Raw genomic sequence first — 17,593 nt, 5'->3', positions numbered from 1 at the left:
CCGCTGCACACGCCACCGCACATCAGTGCAAAACTGCTGAGTGCGGTCAGTTTTAAACGACTGTGTGTCAGTGAGAGTGAGACGTGAGGCGTGCCGGAGCGCCGTCCCGAGCTAAGGAGAGAATAATTTATACCGGCTTTATTCTCTTTTATTCTTCTCGCAGAGAAAAAAAAAAAGAAAAGGGTCTCGACAGGGCTTCTTCAGCCCATCCTATACTACCAGCAGTATTATTCCCTCATTAATATTCAATGCTATTTTACTGCCAGAGAGCTTCCGCACACAGTGCACTACATCAAATACAGCCACATTAAAAATTGACAACTTTTTATATTTTTGATGTATACCTTGGTTACTTCACATCTTTATCTCTTTATCCATCTCCCCACACACCACCTAAATGCTCGAAACTTTTCAAGTATTTTAATAATTGGAGCCAAACCTTGATTTTCATCATTCATATTCATCTATCTTCATATTCCTGCCTCAGCCTCTCCCCGTCTGCACCCCCGTCATTTGTGCGTTCTCCTGCTGTAGCGCACCAGACAGCAGTTTGCGGTGGATGGCAAGCCGAATGTTCATTATTTTCAAAAGCAGAATGACAGTAAACTCCGCCAACATTCGGAAGAAAGTGCCGCCCACAGCGGCTCCAGATGGAATACGGCAACTTCAGAAAATGTCCTCCTCGAGCCTTCAACCATGATGGCGAAGGCAGAGCGGATCGGGAGAGATCTGGCAGCGTGAGGATTCGTTTTTTTCCCACCACGTCTTATTTTCACTTCAGCTCGCCCTCCAAGAGGGTGTCGTAATTATGCAGACTAGTCTTATTTCAGGCGAGCGCGTGTGAACGTGGAGGAACACCTCAGCAGCAGGAAGCGGAGTCAGGAGTTCCTGGTGTGAGGAGGCCACACCTTTCCCCGTCACCCAAAGCAGCGCTCCTGAAAACTCAGCCGTGCCCGGTTATTCAAAACCCCCCGCCACGGCTCTCGCTTAATGAATACAGGGATTTGTATTTAATAATTTTTGTGAAGTATAATTTACTTGACATTCTGAACTGACCGCAGCTGCTGAGTACGAACAGTCACACAATGCTATTTACCAGAGCGGCGTGAACTGCAGAAATGCCAGGACTGTCAGAGGTAATGCAGAACTCACGCTGCCTGACTTTAAAGGGATAAGGCGTTATTATTGTGCTCGTCCAATTAATTGCAATTTCACGATCATCTCAGAAGACAGCCGTTCTGCCATTTGGGGCTTCACTGGAAATGTTGAAGCACTTAATATGTGTGCCACAAGTACTGCTGTTAAGTTAATGAAGGATTTTATCATTTTCTTTGGGGAATATTTTTTTTTTTTTTTGTCTCTGCGTTCGGATTTCTTCATGCTCCCGTCATTTTCTGAAGTCTTGCTAAAAGTCTGACCTTTTCAATCGTATTAAAAAAAGACGGAAAAAAAGACACAGTGAGAGTTTGTTATTATGTTATTGTCCAAATTTCTTATGAAATTTCTTAGTCATGACTTACATGATAATTAAACGCAACCTTAGCATTAGTTCATCCAGCAGATAAGACACCCACTCCGAGCGGTTTAGAGTGTACTGAGGCCCCATTTACACGTCTTTTCAAGAGAAAACGCCTTGGTTTTTTTTTTGAGTTTTCATTTCAGAAAAGTTTCACATTTACACAGCAATGTTTTAAGATGCAGGTTTTTTTAATGTTGGGCCACTAGTGGGCGCTGTTGGTCGTTTTTGTAACGAAATCACACAAGTGTGCAGCAAACAATACGAAATGAACATTACCAATGGAATAACATGGAAACAAGTTGAATTTTTCCTCGTTTCCATTGAGACGTTTCATCAGAATAGTTTTTTTAACATTCCACCTTAAAAGTTACATTTTCAGCGTCTTCTGTGCAAGCAGATCATTGAAACTGCGTTTTCACTTTAAAGCATGTAAACGGGCCATCAGATGAACGTTTCTGGTGTGTGAGAGGAATCTGGAGAAAACACACACACATAAGGGGAGAACATGCAAACACACACACACACATACAAAGAGCCCTGACTGGAAGACGTTCTTGAGATGAGAGCGCTACACCTCCATGCAACAGGTTTTACTGTCACATTATATTGCATTAACATTATTGAGATTATTTGCAAATATTTCTATCAAGTATTTTACCTGTGAAATGCCAGTAAATCTAAAAATGGCTGCAGGTAAGTCTCGGCGCTTTCAGTCTCCTTGTTCTATCAAAATTAATTCCCGACTATTGAGAAATATTCGGTTCATTGTTGCATGAGACAAAGAAAGTGTGCCATCTTCACACTGAATTGTTTGGCATTTGAGAGTAACACAGGAAGCAGGGAGCAGGGAGCATGCATCGCTCCAGCGCTGAACCAGAGCCTCGCCGTCCAGCGCAGCCTCATCTCCAAGAGGTTCAGCCGCGATTGCAGAAACTGTGAGCCACTTCGGCCTTTCCTTCTGAGATTCAAACGGTCATTATCCGCACAGCCTTAATTGGTTTGCATGTCAGCAAAGCAGAGAGATATTCTAGTGCAGCAGCCATGACAAACATTTATAATGGAGACGGTGGATCTGATGCTTCCGGAAGGTCATTTAAACCACGACTATGAACAATCCTTGGTGCACATCATTGCCAGTCTGCATCATTATTTTTTTTTTTTTTCTCCCGGCTGGTTTCTGTCACAGTTTTCACAACTGACCAGATGAATTCTGAACTGTCTGTGAAATGAACGGTGCCGTATTGCGGTTTGCCGGTGATCCGCGTCACGCCTTGCATTTGATGCAACCCAGCTCACCTTATGGCCTTCTTTTTTTTTTTTTTTTTTTTTTGTCAAATACCTTTTCCAGCTACAAGGTCAGCCCCAGAAGCATAGATATTTTGCCACCTTTCTCTTTCTCTCCCACTCACAATATTTATATCTGGCTCTGGTCTAGGTGTGCCCGGGAAGCCTCAGATCTCGGGCTTTGAGACCGCCGTGCAGGAGGGGAACAAAGTCACCCTGACCTGCACCAGCACCGGCAGCAAACCCCCCGCCAAGCTGCACTGGTACAGAGGAGAGGAGAAGCTGGAAGGTGAGAGATGCAGATGTCCTGAGTGTGTCTGTGGGTCGGGGGATGTTTGGATTGTAAGGTCGTACAACTCCGTGTGCGCAGTCATCGCACAAAAAGAGGAAGAAAGCTGATATGTGGTCGTGTGTGTGTGTGTGTGTGTGTGTGTGTAGGAGCGTGTGTGTGTGGGTATGTAAAAGGAGGGATGCTCTTCAGAAATGTGGTTTTACTGTGTCGTCTTTGTTGTTTGTTTGTGTGTGTGTGTGTTTGATCCTTCGCTGTCCGGTGTGTGGGATTTCTGCATCTACACTCGCAGCACCGGAGCGCACATATGCCTCACACGTGACTGTTTCTGTGTGGTTTTGATTGTGCGTGAGATCACGCTGCGTCTATTGCGTACTTGCCATATTGCCTGCTGCCTCTCTGCGTGACCTAAACCTGCGACTGCATATGTGTGTGTACGCGCTAGCGAGATCGCACGCTGTGAGTGTGCTTGTGCCCTCCTTCCTTCATCACTTCTTCCTCTCCTGATCCAGCAAATTTGTGCCTCTGCATGTGTTTGGAAACTGTGGATGCGTTTGCATTTATTCTATATCATGTGCGTCTTGTTGGCGAGGTTATTCTCACAACTTTGTGTGTATGTAGGTGTGTGTGCGTGTGTGTGTGTGTGTGTGTGTGTGTGTTGGGCTGCAACTTCTCTGTAACTGGGAGTGACACAACAGAGCGCGAGCGATAGCGTGGGTCGGATCTAGCCGGGGATAACGACAGAATCCGGCAATAAAAGGCAGGGCGGAGGAGAGGATGAAGGGATGAGGTCGAACACAGAAGCAGAGATAGAGAGAGCTTTGCATGAGGTCGGGCCGAGCGGTCTTTTGTTACAGATAAACGAGAGAAATGAGCGGGGAAGAGAAAGGGAGAGCCAGAGGGGAGCACAGAGAGGATGTCATGAGAGGACAAATTAGCTGGCTTTTTTCTTTCAGATAAACTGAAAATCAAGGAGCCGATTGGCAGCGTCTGAGTCACACCAGTGGTATTGGCAGTGGCAGTGTTTCTCCAAATTACAACCATGTTTCCCACAAACCCCTCTGCTTCTTGTTGCTTCATCAGTCAGAGGTTTTTCTGTTTTGCTTTACAGAGCAGAACAAACATGTTGGAAGTGTTGTTTTTGTTGCCCTTTCGCTCCTTCCACCATCTGCCCTCTCAAGAAAACCACGAGAGCCGGAAGATCCGGGCGCTCCTGAAGAACAGCGCCCTCTGTCTGCGAGGAGAGCTCTCCGGCTGACGCCCCGCCAAATCCTACTTTATATAAACCGCATTGTTTAGCCGGGCGAATCTTCTTTTGAGTGGCCTTTTCTACGGTAATTATTCTAATATAATGTGATGATATGACGCGATAAGGATTTATTGATGTGAAAATTCTACACTGGGGCTTTGTAATGCAAAAATGCCCATCTTGTGTCCTGACGCTTTGGCAGCGTTCGTGTTTGCTATAATTATGGATTGAAAGGAATCAAAAGAATGGACTAAAGCTACAAAGAGAAGGAGGAATGGGAGAGCTGCCCGCCTGAGGACAGATTATCTGGTCCTTTTGTTACAGCTGAACTAAAAACAGGAGACGGAGAGAAAGGAGAGAAGTGCTGAGATTGTTGCTTTTCTTTTTCTTTTTTTTTTTTACAGGGACTGGATTTTGCATTAAAGGGTCACTACACTCAAATCACAAAAAGCTGCACTCTTCCACTTACTGACAATGATATTTAGCCACAGATGGCTTGAGACATAATTTCTTCACATGCCCACACACACACACACACACACACACACACACACCACAGTGTATGGGATTTCATATGAATGCAAGCAGAAAAGCAACATCTATTTGAAAGCAGAGCAAAAAAAAAAAAAAATCCATTTTAAATGGGTTTTTTTTTGGTGACTGAATTCTTTCTGTCTTATTTCTGGGTGACTGTGGCTCAGCTGGAGGACTGGGTTGGCAGGTCGATCCCCCGGCTGCCCGGCCCATACGACGAAGGCCCCGTTTACACGATGACGTTTCAAGAAAAAACACCTTATTTATGTGTTTTCCATCGAGAAAAGCTTTTCATTTACACAGCAAACATTTGTAAAATAATGTTTACATGACAGAAACACTGAAAAGGATGTAGTTTTCATGTTGGCGCAGTAGTGAGTGCCAGTGCATGCTATAAACATTAAAAATGAAAAGTACGAGGACATTCATATGGACAGACCACAGTCAGATTGTTATTCCTACACACACACGTGCAGAGGAATTATTCACTATGACCACTACCACTACATCCTGCACAGTAGTCATGTTTTCGCCATCGAACTGGAGCATTTCCAGAAAGTTGCGTTTCCACGGAGTCAGATCATTTTCCAAAAGTTCCACCTCAGGATCCGCTTTGCATTTTCAGTGAATCTGAGCATCATTTGTCATGTAAACCGACCCCGATGCAGTCTGACCCCGTCACCACTCGGTGTGTGTGGATGTGCTTTGACTCTGCTGAGTGTGTCTCGTTCATTGTCTACTTTATGACAGCTTTGCATGATTATATATGTTTCCTGACGCTGTCACATCTCAAACTGTTAGCATTCTAATATTTTTATCTTTAAACTCTGTTGATTGACGCCTGTTTGTGGAGATGGCTTTGACGCACTGGAACCTGCGAGAAATTGCCCATAAGAGAGAAATAAAGTTGTCTGGAGTGAACTGAACACTGATTGGATTTTTTGGGAGAGCCACACTGTGGAGTTGTCAAAGAACTACCTGGCCTAATGAAATAGACTTATCCCCTGGATTATATATATATATATATATATATATATATATATATATAGATATATGTCTGTAGAAAATGAAAATATCCACGCTGCTTGATTTACGCCAGCAGCGCATTTAATGCCACTGCAGAGAGTAGTGTGCCCTTTACGTGGCAAGTCGGAAAGTAAAGGTGTTGGCGTGGTTGATGGATGTGCAGCACCTCCAGGACCGGAGTTTGTATTCTCTCGCAGACGTGCAATTAATGATTGCTTTTCTTCATGGTCTTCACCTTTCTTCAATAACTGCGTTAGGGTTGGCCAAGCTTAACTACATTTTAAAGGGCTACCGCAGCGAACTGCAAATCCATGAAGGTATTGGACTTAAGGATGACAGATTCCAGACAGTGTGATGGAAAGTGAATGTCACAGGTTATCTGCTGTTATAGATCAGATCACAAAACTCGCAGCTTGGATTGCACCATGGATGAGAGAATGTTTAAAGCTAGACTCAGTCTGGCTGGTTTTTTTTTAATGTAAAATGTGTTGATTTTATTGCAATTTGAAGCTTAATGTGAAAGAAAGTTTTAGATCATTTGACAACTAACACCAGCAGCTTTGATTGGTGCTGCTTTCAGCCATGATTTGTCTTGTTTGTTTTTTTTTTTTCTCCCCTCTGACTGCAATTCAGCAAGATTTGAGGATTTATTACTTTAAAGGTATTGTTTTCTAACTTGTTTGGAGAACAGTATTTAACTTCTAAACTGCAATTAATCACATGCATGCCAAACTATAAGCCTGTAAATCATGAATGAGCACCAAAAAAAAAAAAACAAAAAAAAAAACCTCTGAAACCCAGCCTTTCCTTGAAGTAGAGCTTTACTTTTTAAACTTTTTCTTTTTTTCCCCCAAACGTTCTCTGGGGAAACCTGTCACAGCAGGACGACTGTCCATTACAGAGCTCACAGAAACAAACACACACGCAGACGCAGGCAGTTAAATGAGTCAGCAATTAACTTCAAACACGTACTTTTGGACTGTGAGAAAATGGAGATACTCAGATAGTACTCAGAGGCGAGAGTGCTAACCACTACACCGCGAATGTTTGTACAGATATGTCAAGTGTCGGGATCGGTGATGTTTTTGCGTGTACATCAGAAACAGAGTTCCCGATTTGTGTTTTTGGTTGAACTCGAGGGAGAGCGGAGGGAAGCGGAGACAGCCGCGGAACGATCTTAAAGAGGTGGGAGTCAGCGTGAATGATGTTGCGTTTGAGGCCTCGCTCAGCCGTCCTGACACTGCACGACAGCGATCACTCATCGCCGGAGCGGCGCACCCTCTCACACACACACACACACACACACACACACTCGGGCATGCACAAACCTCTTCGGTTCAGCACACAAACACTGGTAATGGACAGATGATAATCATGCACGTATACACACTGTCACGAAGAGCTCATCTCCGGCTGGATAGTGGAAGATCACCACGGGTCAGCGTGTTATTATTGCAGCCTCTCATTCATGCAGCGGCAGCAGCAGTGTGTGTGTGTGTGTGTGTGTGTGTGTGTTGACTTCTGCTCACTACTGAGAAACCTGAGAGAGAGAGAGAGAGAGTGTGTGTGTGGTGTGTGTCTTGAGGGAAAGAGAGATAGCATGGAGAGGAGAAAGTTGCCTTGTATCAAGAAAGTGACAGTGAAGGGCTGAGAAAACAGAGAACAGAGGAGAGTGTGTGAATGAACGGCTGTGTGTGTGTGCATAAAAATAGACGGCGCGACTGCAAAGACGTGATGGAAGCCGCGAGGAGAGGGAGATGCAGAGAGGAGGAGGCAGGAGGAGAAGAAGAGAGCAGGAGGGGGAATTAGGAAAACCACGGCAGAAGGAGCGAGGCGGCTTTGTGGCTGAGTTGGAGCAGATTGAGAGGCGAGAGGATGAAGCGGAGGGGGACCGGTTTGAAAAGAAGAGGGGACCAAGGCGCGCAACAGGAGAGAGGGGCGCGAAAGGAGGGAAGGCTGACGAAATGGAGAGAGAAATCCGGAAAGAGGATTTAGACAGACAGAGCAGAGAGAGGAGGGAAGACAGAGAGCAGGAGAGAGTGCGGGAAAGGGAGTGGTAATTGAGAAGAATGAAAGGCTAAGAGCTTTGAAGACTGTATTAGTTGTACTGTGTGAAAGGGCTATGGATCATTTAGTGACATCGATGTATTGGATTGGGGATAATGGGGATTTATGGTGGCACTTAAGGCCATACCGGTTGAAAACCGGCCCAAATTGTCATAATGCAGAAAGTGGAGCGGTTGGTGAGGGGTACATGGGCGTGTGTCTGGACGAAGCGACATAATGGAGGAGGAAGACGGGGACCGAAGGGGGCATTCAGATCAAAACACCACTGCGAGGAAAAGTCTCGAATTAAAAAAATGTAATCGTGCCAACGAGACTTTGTACAGAAAGAATCAAAAGAAATAAGAAGGAACCGACTCTGCCGGGTGTCTGTTCTGAGACTGACTTGTTGTTAGCGCATTATGTGCCACCTGTGTTTTCTGCTTTGAGCGTACCTGCATATGGCTCCAGGATGTAAAGGATGCCGACGCCGGTTGGAAAAAAATGGTTTGATTTTTAAATCGGCTTCATCAGAAGAAACAATTTTCACGGTGTCTCGGTTCGTCACGTTGAAAGAGTTTTGACGGGAGAGATGGGGAGACGAGATTGAGATTGAGATGGTCGGGGAGATGATAGCCGCGCAGGGAAAAAGGGATGCTGAGGGACGAGGACCGGCGAGGAGGTCATGCGGGCGATTGGTGCGAGGAAGGAGGTGACAGGAGACAGAAGGCATTAGCAGAAGATGATCCACTCGGGTGCGGTCTAATGGAAAAAAAAAAAAAAAAAGAAGGCGAAAATCAAAATCGAATCAATCAATTGAACCGCAATCACACTGTGAAAATGAACAAAATGGGGCGGCACATAACGATGATTCATCACTTTTTTTCCCCTATTAATTGAATTATTTCTATTTTAGGAGACTGTAGCGAATCACCAGTTTCCTCAGAGTACGAGGCGGCTGTATGGTACAGCTCTGAAGCTGCGTGTAAAAATGTGCATTTCAAATATCTACAATAAATACATTAATGTTGCAGCGGATGAACGAGCCGTGTTAGGTTTAAACTGAGTACAATACTGTCAATGTCAATGACAGATCAGCATTGTTAATAAAGTCTAATATACTGGTCTCATTTTAAACTTAGACAATGTAGCTGATGGTGAATGTAGCTGCTGTTACCAGCCTATACATCCCCCTTTTGTTCTTTATCTGCGCTTTTGTTACCCATTTTTATGTCTGTTTGTGATTCGTGGTCTCTGAAATATATAGTGCACATTACTGCGGAATGTAAACTGTGGAATCAATAATCCAGAAGAGTACAGTAGCAGAGTGAATGTACTCAGTCACGTCCTCCACTGTAGAGGAGAGACTCACACTGCAGAGCTAAAATATATCAGCACTCAGTAATCCAGTAACCGGACTAATAAGCTTACTTTCCAAATTAGATGACCTCCTCTCAGCTCCAGAATCGGACGCCGGTTCTCTCGCCCACTCATAATCTAATTAAAAATGAAACCATTTTAAAACCTTCGCTTTAACCAAGTCTGGTTTTTTTTTTTTTTTTTTTTTTCCCCCTGAGCATAAGATATTTTACCCCCCTTACAGTTACAGATTTTGACACTTCTTGGATGCCTGGAAGAACAGGAATTTTCTACTTGTGGCGACAGAGCAGCTCAGCCGGAGTCGCCTGAGGTTAAGCACCTCGATCAGTCGAAAGTCTGCACACTTGTTCACTTTCGGTCTTCTCTGTGATTCAACCACTTGTTTTTTTTTTTACTGTTATCATTTCTTATTTCACATCAAGGATGTCACCATAGTTTTCATCAATAATAAAGCAGGTTTTTTGTTATTAATCAAGCTTTATCTGCACTGCGTCTCGTCGACAGTGATTCGAAAGACTTCAGAATTCATTAAAAATTACATCCAGATGAAAAAACAGAATGCAAACAAGAACATGCATACAGACACATTAATGACATGTGAGTGTGAGGAGTGCGCACGCACGTGCACACATCAGCACAGATGAAGGCATATTAATGTGCAAAGCTGCCTAATTATGTGCTGGTGTTCACAGATCAATGAATTGACTGAATTAAAGAAGTGAATTAAACATGAAATTAATAAATGACTTGAAATAACATGTAGTAGTAGTAGTAGTAATAGTGAGATGGATGAATGGATGGATTGGCAGACGGGAAGCTAATTGATTCAGTTTTGATTGACTGGTTGTCCTAAGGGTTGGTTGATTGATTGATAAGTAGTTGGTTGGTTGGTCCATTGATTGATTGGTTGGTCGGTTAAACCATATTTGTTAAAGCAACAAGCTAATACTTATTTTCAGACCTACAACTTCGCTTCAGTGTTTTTGTTAATCCTGTAGATTGGTTGTGAAACAGGGAAAAACACGAGATTTCAACTTAAAGAATGTTTTAAAACGACAAAAACCGATTGTTACCAGTGGTGTTAGACTGGACCAAACAGCTGCTATATTCACATTTCATTGGTATCATCTGTCTGTATTCCCATCCCTCATGTGCACTTCTTTGTTAAGTCAAGGTCATTTGTAGTATAAAGTGGACTCCTCTTCCTGTAGGCTGAGAATTCTCCATCTTTATCTACACTAATAAATAAATAAACGAGAATCAATTTGCTGAAACAATTTCACAATCTCTCGATGCATTAGCCGAATGACACCGCACAGTTGAGCCTCCATTGGACACAAACAAAACAATTTAATCCCACTGGCAATATCATTTGTTTGATTACCAAAACAATGGTTTTGACCCATTTGTTCAATGAGCTTATGGATTAATTGACTAATTGTTTCAGTTGTAATTTAGACACAAGCACACACGTTCAGTCTCTGGCCGGACGCAGCGGCTGCAGGTTTGATTCTCCTGATGTGATTGTCACATGGTGGATTTTACGCCTCGGGGTCAATACTCGAGCAACTCCTGCACCTAATCAGCTCCACCTTTGGGTGAAGTAGCTTCCCATCCAGGATGTGCTGGATGCCCACCTTTTTATTCAAGGAAAAAAACATGTCTCGCATAAAGTTTTAATCGGGTGTTGCAGTGCAGCTGAGCTGGAATATTGAAGAAAACACACTTTTGCTAATGCTGGAAAATTCATATCATAATATTAAAATGTATTTCTATTATTTAGCAGTCTTCATGAAAACAAGTTTGATGATATGATACATTTATTTATTTATTTGTTCGTTTTCACACCTGTTATAAATGACTGAATGGTCTTTAATGATAGTATCTGAAGTGCTGAGGCAATAACACATTCAGTGCTACAAAACTTCACCGTGTATGCTAACCTGAAGAAAAAGAGTGAAATATGAGTCTGTTTTCAACAACCGTGTTTGTTTAATACCGATATTGTCAAGAAAAATCAGCTTTTTCCTCCTTTAATGTGAGCTCTGCAATACGAAGAGCATAAAATCCGCGAATATAGTTGTGGTTTCATTTGTGCTGAAGGATGCATGTTGTTTGCTTTATGTCCAACATTAATTTGCGCCTCACTTTTTAAAGATACAGCGCAGCACTTCGACATCTCCTCTGCAGCCAGCTTGTTGTGTGCATTTGTAAAAAGCCATCATGCAACCAACACTGACAGATTATCACCTTATAAAAGTGATATGTGGAAGGCATTACACTTGCAAACATTTGCCTATGTACACAGCTAGCGTTTATGGGGCAGCATTTGCATTTATTTGCACTTGTGTTTGTGTCTCGGTGAATGTAAATCCAATATTCACTCTCCTTTTCATTTTTATTCTTTTTTTTTTTTTTTTTCTGCCCCTGCCAAGTCCTGAGGGAAATATCTGGCTTTTTTAGGTGGTGAATGCTCTGCCATGTTCGCCAGTTAGCTGATAACCTTGTGTATGCCTCGTTTTTGGACAGATACCGTGTGATGGGTTTATCAGGCCTGAAAACAGCTGGCTGCTGCAACTGGAAATAAGAACTGAGAGCTGGGACACTGAACCAAAACAGCCAGAAAACTTCCAACTCATAAAAAAGTCTCACGCAGCTATCGGAATGAACAGCGAGGCAATTATTATATTTACTACCAGTTGCAGAGTGATGTCAGTCATTATTCATGAATATGTGAAATTATAGCTGTTTTTTCTTACAGAGGTTGATTTTATTTGTCCATTTGTTGTGATGTAATTCAAAGATTTTCGCTTTTTTTTTCCCCCCCGCTATAATAGGAGTGAATATGATATTGCTTTTGGTGATCACGGCAATAAATAATTATACGAAAACATAATTCAGCAGTGACTTGTGTTTGCAGAAACAGCATGCTGGTTATTACTCAAAACACCCAAGGAAACATTATAATTGGAGAATGAGTAACGAGCCACATATTGGTGGGTTTGGAATTTCAAAAGCAAACATCTCACAACCGGCTCAAAATATTTAAAAAAAAAAAAAAAAAAAGGCGACCCTCATGCTTCTGATATGCAGATATTACTGCGTTTTTTTTTGCTGGTTTGGGTGAATTTATTTAAGCGGCGCTATCTACTGGCTCGTACATAAACCATTGTAGCACAAGCCATTACGGCTTGCCAGTCTGATTTGCTCGGTGCTTCTCTTGTACCAGCTAACATGCAAATCTGCCCTGATTATCTAATAATGAACTGAGGAAATGTGAATTATGAGCAAATGTGCATCACCGCCGTCTGGGGAGGAACCACTTAAACTGAATGCTTCTTATTTTTTCCTTAATGAATGTGTTGAGTCGGTTCCGTGACCCCTTGGGCCTGGAAAACTTATTAAAACTCAATGGCATGATTTCAAAAATACTGTACACAAGAGCCTGTGAGTAAACAAACCGGATTTCTTCATTCCCAAGTCTGGTTTGAGAGATCCGTGGTCTTTAATAAAGGCTGTGAGCCGTCTGTGTTTGTGCATGTGGAGAAGGAGAGAGGATGGTGAATGAGACCGACAGTGACGAAAAGACTCCTCTGAGTGGCGTAAGAATATTGAAATGCACCTGGAAAGTAAACTAATTTTCTCTGAGGGTCAGAGGACTGGTTATGGTAATAAAGAGAGAGATGTCATTAGATTCAGTGGTATTTGAAGAGTCCTCCGGAGAGGGAGAGAAGAGAGAGAGAGAGAGAGAGAGAGTCACCTATAATATCTGTGTGTGTTTGAATAAAAATAGTGAGATGATGAAAAAAAAAAAAAATAATGCCGGAGAAAGTGTGTGCGCAAGAGTGTGTTTTTCACTCCGCTTTATCTCTGTCTCCTCGGCGAATATGTTATTCATGAGCCTGACCTACATGCGCTTATTGCTCGTGTGTGCATGTGAGAGTGTGCGCCGTCAGCCCGTGCAGTAAGTGATAAGGTTCTGGTCCACCTTCCAAGATCCGCCAGCCACTTTCACGGTCCGACCACCCTGTTTGATATTTCTCCGTACAAAAGAGTGCGATCCCGGGGATGACAGTCTCGGCTGTGTTTGTGCTCTCGTACGCCGGATAACTGTAATGCTGCTGTTGTTACCCCTCAGCTCAGCCCGTCCTCTGCACAGTTTACCCAAAACAAAAAAAAAAAAAAAATGAACGAGAAGTCGGAGACCAACTGCGAACGGAAAAGAGTCTATATGTAAATCTGTGGATAGAGCCTCAAGTCGAAAATCACAAGTGTTTTATAAGTCTAAATAACAAAATGCGCCTCCAACAGATTGCAGTGAGGATGCTGTAGTTTTTCTATTTCAGCCAAAGTAAATGTTCTTGAGGATAGTCGCCTCTTTGTCCACAGCAATGGATCAGATCATGAGAAAATGCAGCCCGTCTCCTAAGCAACAACGAACAAGCAAGTCCAAAGAAATCTGGACTTAGCAGCATTAGATCTTTAGCCTCCCTCCTTCCTTTGGTGTCCTTCAGCATGAAACATCACAAGCTGGCCTGGTTAGCAAACCCGAGTCTGCTGAGAGGCTCACGTCACTCTTCCTGGCATCCTGCAGGGTGGACGTCCACTCATCTCACAACCAGGGAAAGTCCATGAGGTGCAGAACTACTCACTATTCCCAGATGAATTCCGATGAAGAGACTGAACACGCCAATTAGTATCAGAGAAAAGATGTTATGAAAATGTTGTCACGTGTCTTCGACGTTCCATTTGGAGCTAGAATCCTTGATTCTGTGGTATATTTGATCGGCGAGGGGTGGCTGTGGCTCAGTTAGTAGAGTATGTTGTCTATCAGTCCCGGTGGGCAATTAAAAAAAAGGGTAATGTGCCATGTCCAGCATGGACCCTTTCCTATACAGAGCCTAAGCTTGATATAAAAGATGGATGAATGCTTATTTTTTTAAAGCCTCTTTCTGTATACACAAAAAGAAAATGCTCAATTGCTTAGAAATGTCTGCTTGAGAGATTCTTTGTTCGCTGGCTAATGACTGAACTTAAGCAACCTGATCAAGATAAACCCAGGCCTCTAAAGATAGACCAAGATAAACTGTGTTGTAATTTTCTGCTGGGCAGAGTGATTATATTCACCACCGGTTAAGTGCGTCACTTCTTATATACACCACAGGGTGAGTCAGCAGAAAGACGTTGATCCTTTTATGGGGAGGAAAATGATGATATTCTTTTTGAAATTGCTGTAAACATGGTTGGGAATGCATTGTTGGACATACAGTACATGTGGCATATAATGATAGATAACAGGACCAAACACCCAGGGGCACAAGGTAACTGCAGAGAAAAGCCATTTTTCATTTAATGGGAACAAATGGGGGTCATTGCTGTTCAGCGCAGTTCTCCCAGATAAAACCGCTGCATTGTAATTACTGTAAAGGTTTTTTTTTTTTGTTTTGCAGTGTCAAAGCTCATGTTTTGTCTCTCTTCAGTTTCCTTTTTGTGTTCATTTGTGCAATACTTGTCCCTGGTTAAAATGCAGACGCCCTCCTCTTCTCCGTCTCCTCAGGGGATCTGGACGCCATCGAGTCCGTTCCAGACAACCTCACTTACAACGTGAGCAGCGAGCTCACCCTGGAGGTGACCAGCAGCGACGACAACGCCCTCATCACCTGCGCCGTGGACCACCCGTCCCTCGCCCCGGGGGACAAGAGGAGCGAGAAGACTCTGCGGGTGTTGTGTGAGTCAGCGAGGCAGCGAGGGGGGAATCACCGAGGCTTCTGGGGGAATAAGAAAGGGAGGGTAGAGGACAGACAAATGTTAGAGGGAAAGGCAAAGTAAAACATCAACCTGCCCTTTTTTTTTATTCTGCTCTGACCTTCTCTTTTATTGGGAAGTATAAGCACATTTTCCCCCTTTTCGGTTTGATCTTTTGCTCCAATAATTTCACATTAGCGGCCTGTAATAAGGACCACACCGGACTTTCACCTGACTCCGCTGCTGCTCTTAGCCAGGAGTCGAGTCACAGTGGATGAGAGGAGCAGGTTATCATCTTAAATGAAAAAAAAAAAAAAAAAAAAAAAAAAAAACTATAAATGGAGCCACAGAGTGTTTGTCGGTGCTGCCACCCTGTGGGCGGCAGGCCCTCACTGCACGGTGGAGGGAGAGCGCTGCCGTTGTGTAAGGGGGGGGGGGTTATGTCATTGTGGGAGGCAGATAAATGGTGACGCCTACAGGCTGCAGGTGGGAGTAGATGGAGCAGAAGAATGAATGGGACTGTCTGCGCTGAGTGCATGTGTGTGTGGTTATGAATCCAGGATTATGTAACCATGCTCTGTGTGTGCTCATGTGTCTTTCACTTACAGACTCCCCGAATGTGCAGATCCAACCCGAGAGCGATCTGCCTCGAGAGGGGGAGAAGTTTTCGCTTCGGTGTTTGGGCACCGGCAATCCCGAGTAAGACTCACACAGACACACACACACACACACACACACACACACACTCTTTAAACACAGCCTAGACGAGGTCGCAGTCATGGTCCTGACATATCTCCGCCCCCGCAAATCTGATTGTAGTGAGTAGCTGATTATCAGCTCTCCATGATGACACATTCAGGAAATTCAGGTGTGTCGGAGCAGGGAGGCGTTCAGAGACTGTGATCGCAGCCCTCCGCGACCAGGACTGCCCACCTCTGGTCTAGACGCTTTATGCATGCCCACTCACTGATTTCATTTGCATTTATAAAGGCTAAAATATTACTTTCCAGTTTATTGACTCAAGAGCAACAATACAAAGAAAGTGATTAAACAAAGAAATGCTGCTATAAAGCATTTCTTTTGTTACGGTGTGACTGCATCAGCATGTAAGTCGTGATAAAAAAAATGAATACACCAATGTGTTCCAACGTTTGGAGACAGTTTGCAGCAGAACCGAGGCTTTCTCTGCCAATTAGAGGTGTTAAATGCTCCAACGAACAACCTTCCATGTACGAATTTTCGAAGGGAACTCACTGTAGTAATTCACCATTGTCGCCGACTGAATCGATAGCTTTTAGCAGTGGAGATCCTCTTTCCAGCGACTGACACCGCCCTTGTTACCCCAGCTGTGATTTGCAGTGTCTAACGCTGGTGCGGGGAATACGTTTTACAAGGCATTAAAAGACACAGACCAACAGTTTGATGACGGAGTTAAAAGTATCAAGCTGCTGAACTTTATTTACGCTGATGACACCCTGAACTCAGCGCGGAAGGTTGAACTGGCAAGAGAACGAAGGCAGTAAAGACCATTTGAATCAGAGCTAATTTGATCGTCGTGCCTTTAAAAACATCGGATACGTTTGCTGACCGACGTATATTGCACAGTCCATTTGGAGAGGGGCTACGGCCGCTTAGCTTCACAAAGACGAGCACAAACTGCTCGGTCAGCCATCAGGGACTGTTTGGATGGTCTGAACTGAAATCTGAAGAGAAGCCATCCGAATCAATGAATTCAGCCGTCCAGCAGCAATAAATACAGGATAAAGAGCGTTGCACTGATGGGGCACGGTGAAACTGTCTCTAAATAACCCGCAGGTGTGTGTGTGTGCGTGCGTATGTGGTGTTTGCCCTGTGATGGACTGGCGACCTGTCCAGTCTCTATCCTGCTGTTCACCAGCCTCCTGCCACCTTATGTTGTAGAAAATGGATGGATAGACACTCAGGCTGAATTTTTAGTGCTGTTTTTAAGTTCACTGCTTGGATGAGGTAGATTAGTGGTTTACACAATGAATTGTGAGTCTCCCCAGCGTTATATTTTCCTTTTACTTCCTCCGATAAAAGCAAAACTATTAATTATTCCATTAAAACACACAGTTTAAGAACTCTATTTATTATGTGTGAAACAAAAGAAAAACAGAAAAACATGACCATCTGTTATTACCTCCCGGGGGCCACGGCCCCCCGGCTACCTGAAGGACTTGATCGGCCCGCGCACCCCCTCCGTTCCACTCACACACTCCTTCTCCACACCCCCAGGACTCCAAACAGGGTTTGGTGGTGCAATGTGGTGCAACCTCTTTTAAGGAGCCTCCTCCTCCTCCTCCTCCTCCTTTAGCTCCTGCTCTTTGAAAAGGCTTGTGTTAGATCATATTTGCAGGAGACACACTGCTTGTAACAACACAAAAGGGGAAAGTTTGAAAAACCTGCCAGACGCGACTCCTCCTTCAGCTTTGCTTCGTTTATATGTTTGTTACAAGAACCTTTAGAATATTCCACAGCCACAAGCAACATACATCATAAATTT

At 43.7% G+C, this 17,593-nt stretch overlaps 1 protein-coding gene across 2 annotated transcripts in view; it reads left to right on the top strand.

The window, feature by feature from the left end:
• cadm3 (cell adhesion molecule 3) overlaps positions 1-17,593 on the top strand; it is a 95,939-nt gene that overhangs the window by 65,504 nt on the left and 12,842 nt on the right. For both annotated transcript variants that reach the window (XM_030114799.1, XM_030114800.1), the window contains exons 5-7: positions 2,955-3,092; positions 14,882-15,052; positions 15,678-15,768. In XM_030114799.1, the coding sequence (XP_029970659.1) occupies positions 2,955-3,092; positions 14,882-15,052; positions 15,678-15,768 (400 nt within the window). The remainder of the gene's footprint in view (positions 1-2,954; positions 3,093-14,881; positions 15,053-15,677; positions 15,769-17,593) is intronic.

The sequence above is a fragment of the Salarias fasciatus genome, chromosome 18 (assembly GCF_902148845.1).
Source record: "Salarias fasciatus chromosome 18, fSalaFa1.1, whole genome shotgun sequence".
Classification (NCBI taxonomy): Eukaryota; Metazoa; Chordata; class Actinopteri; order Blenniiformes; family Blenniidae; genus Salarias; species Salarias fasciatus.
This window is presented reverse-complemented; position numbering and strand designations above follow the sequence as displayed.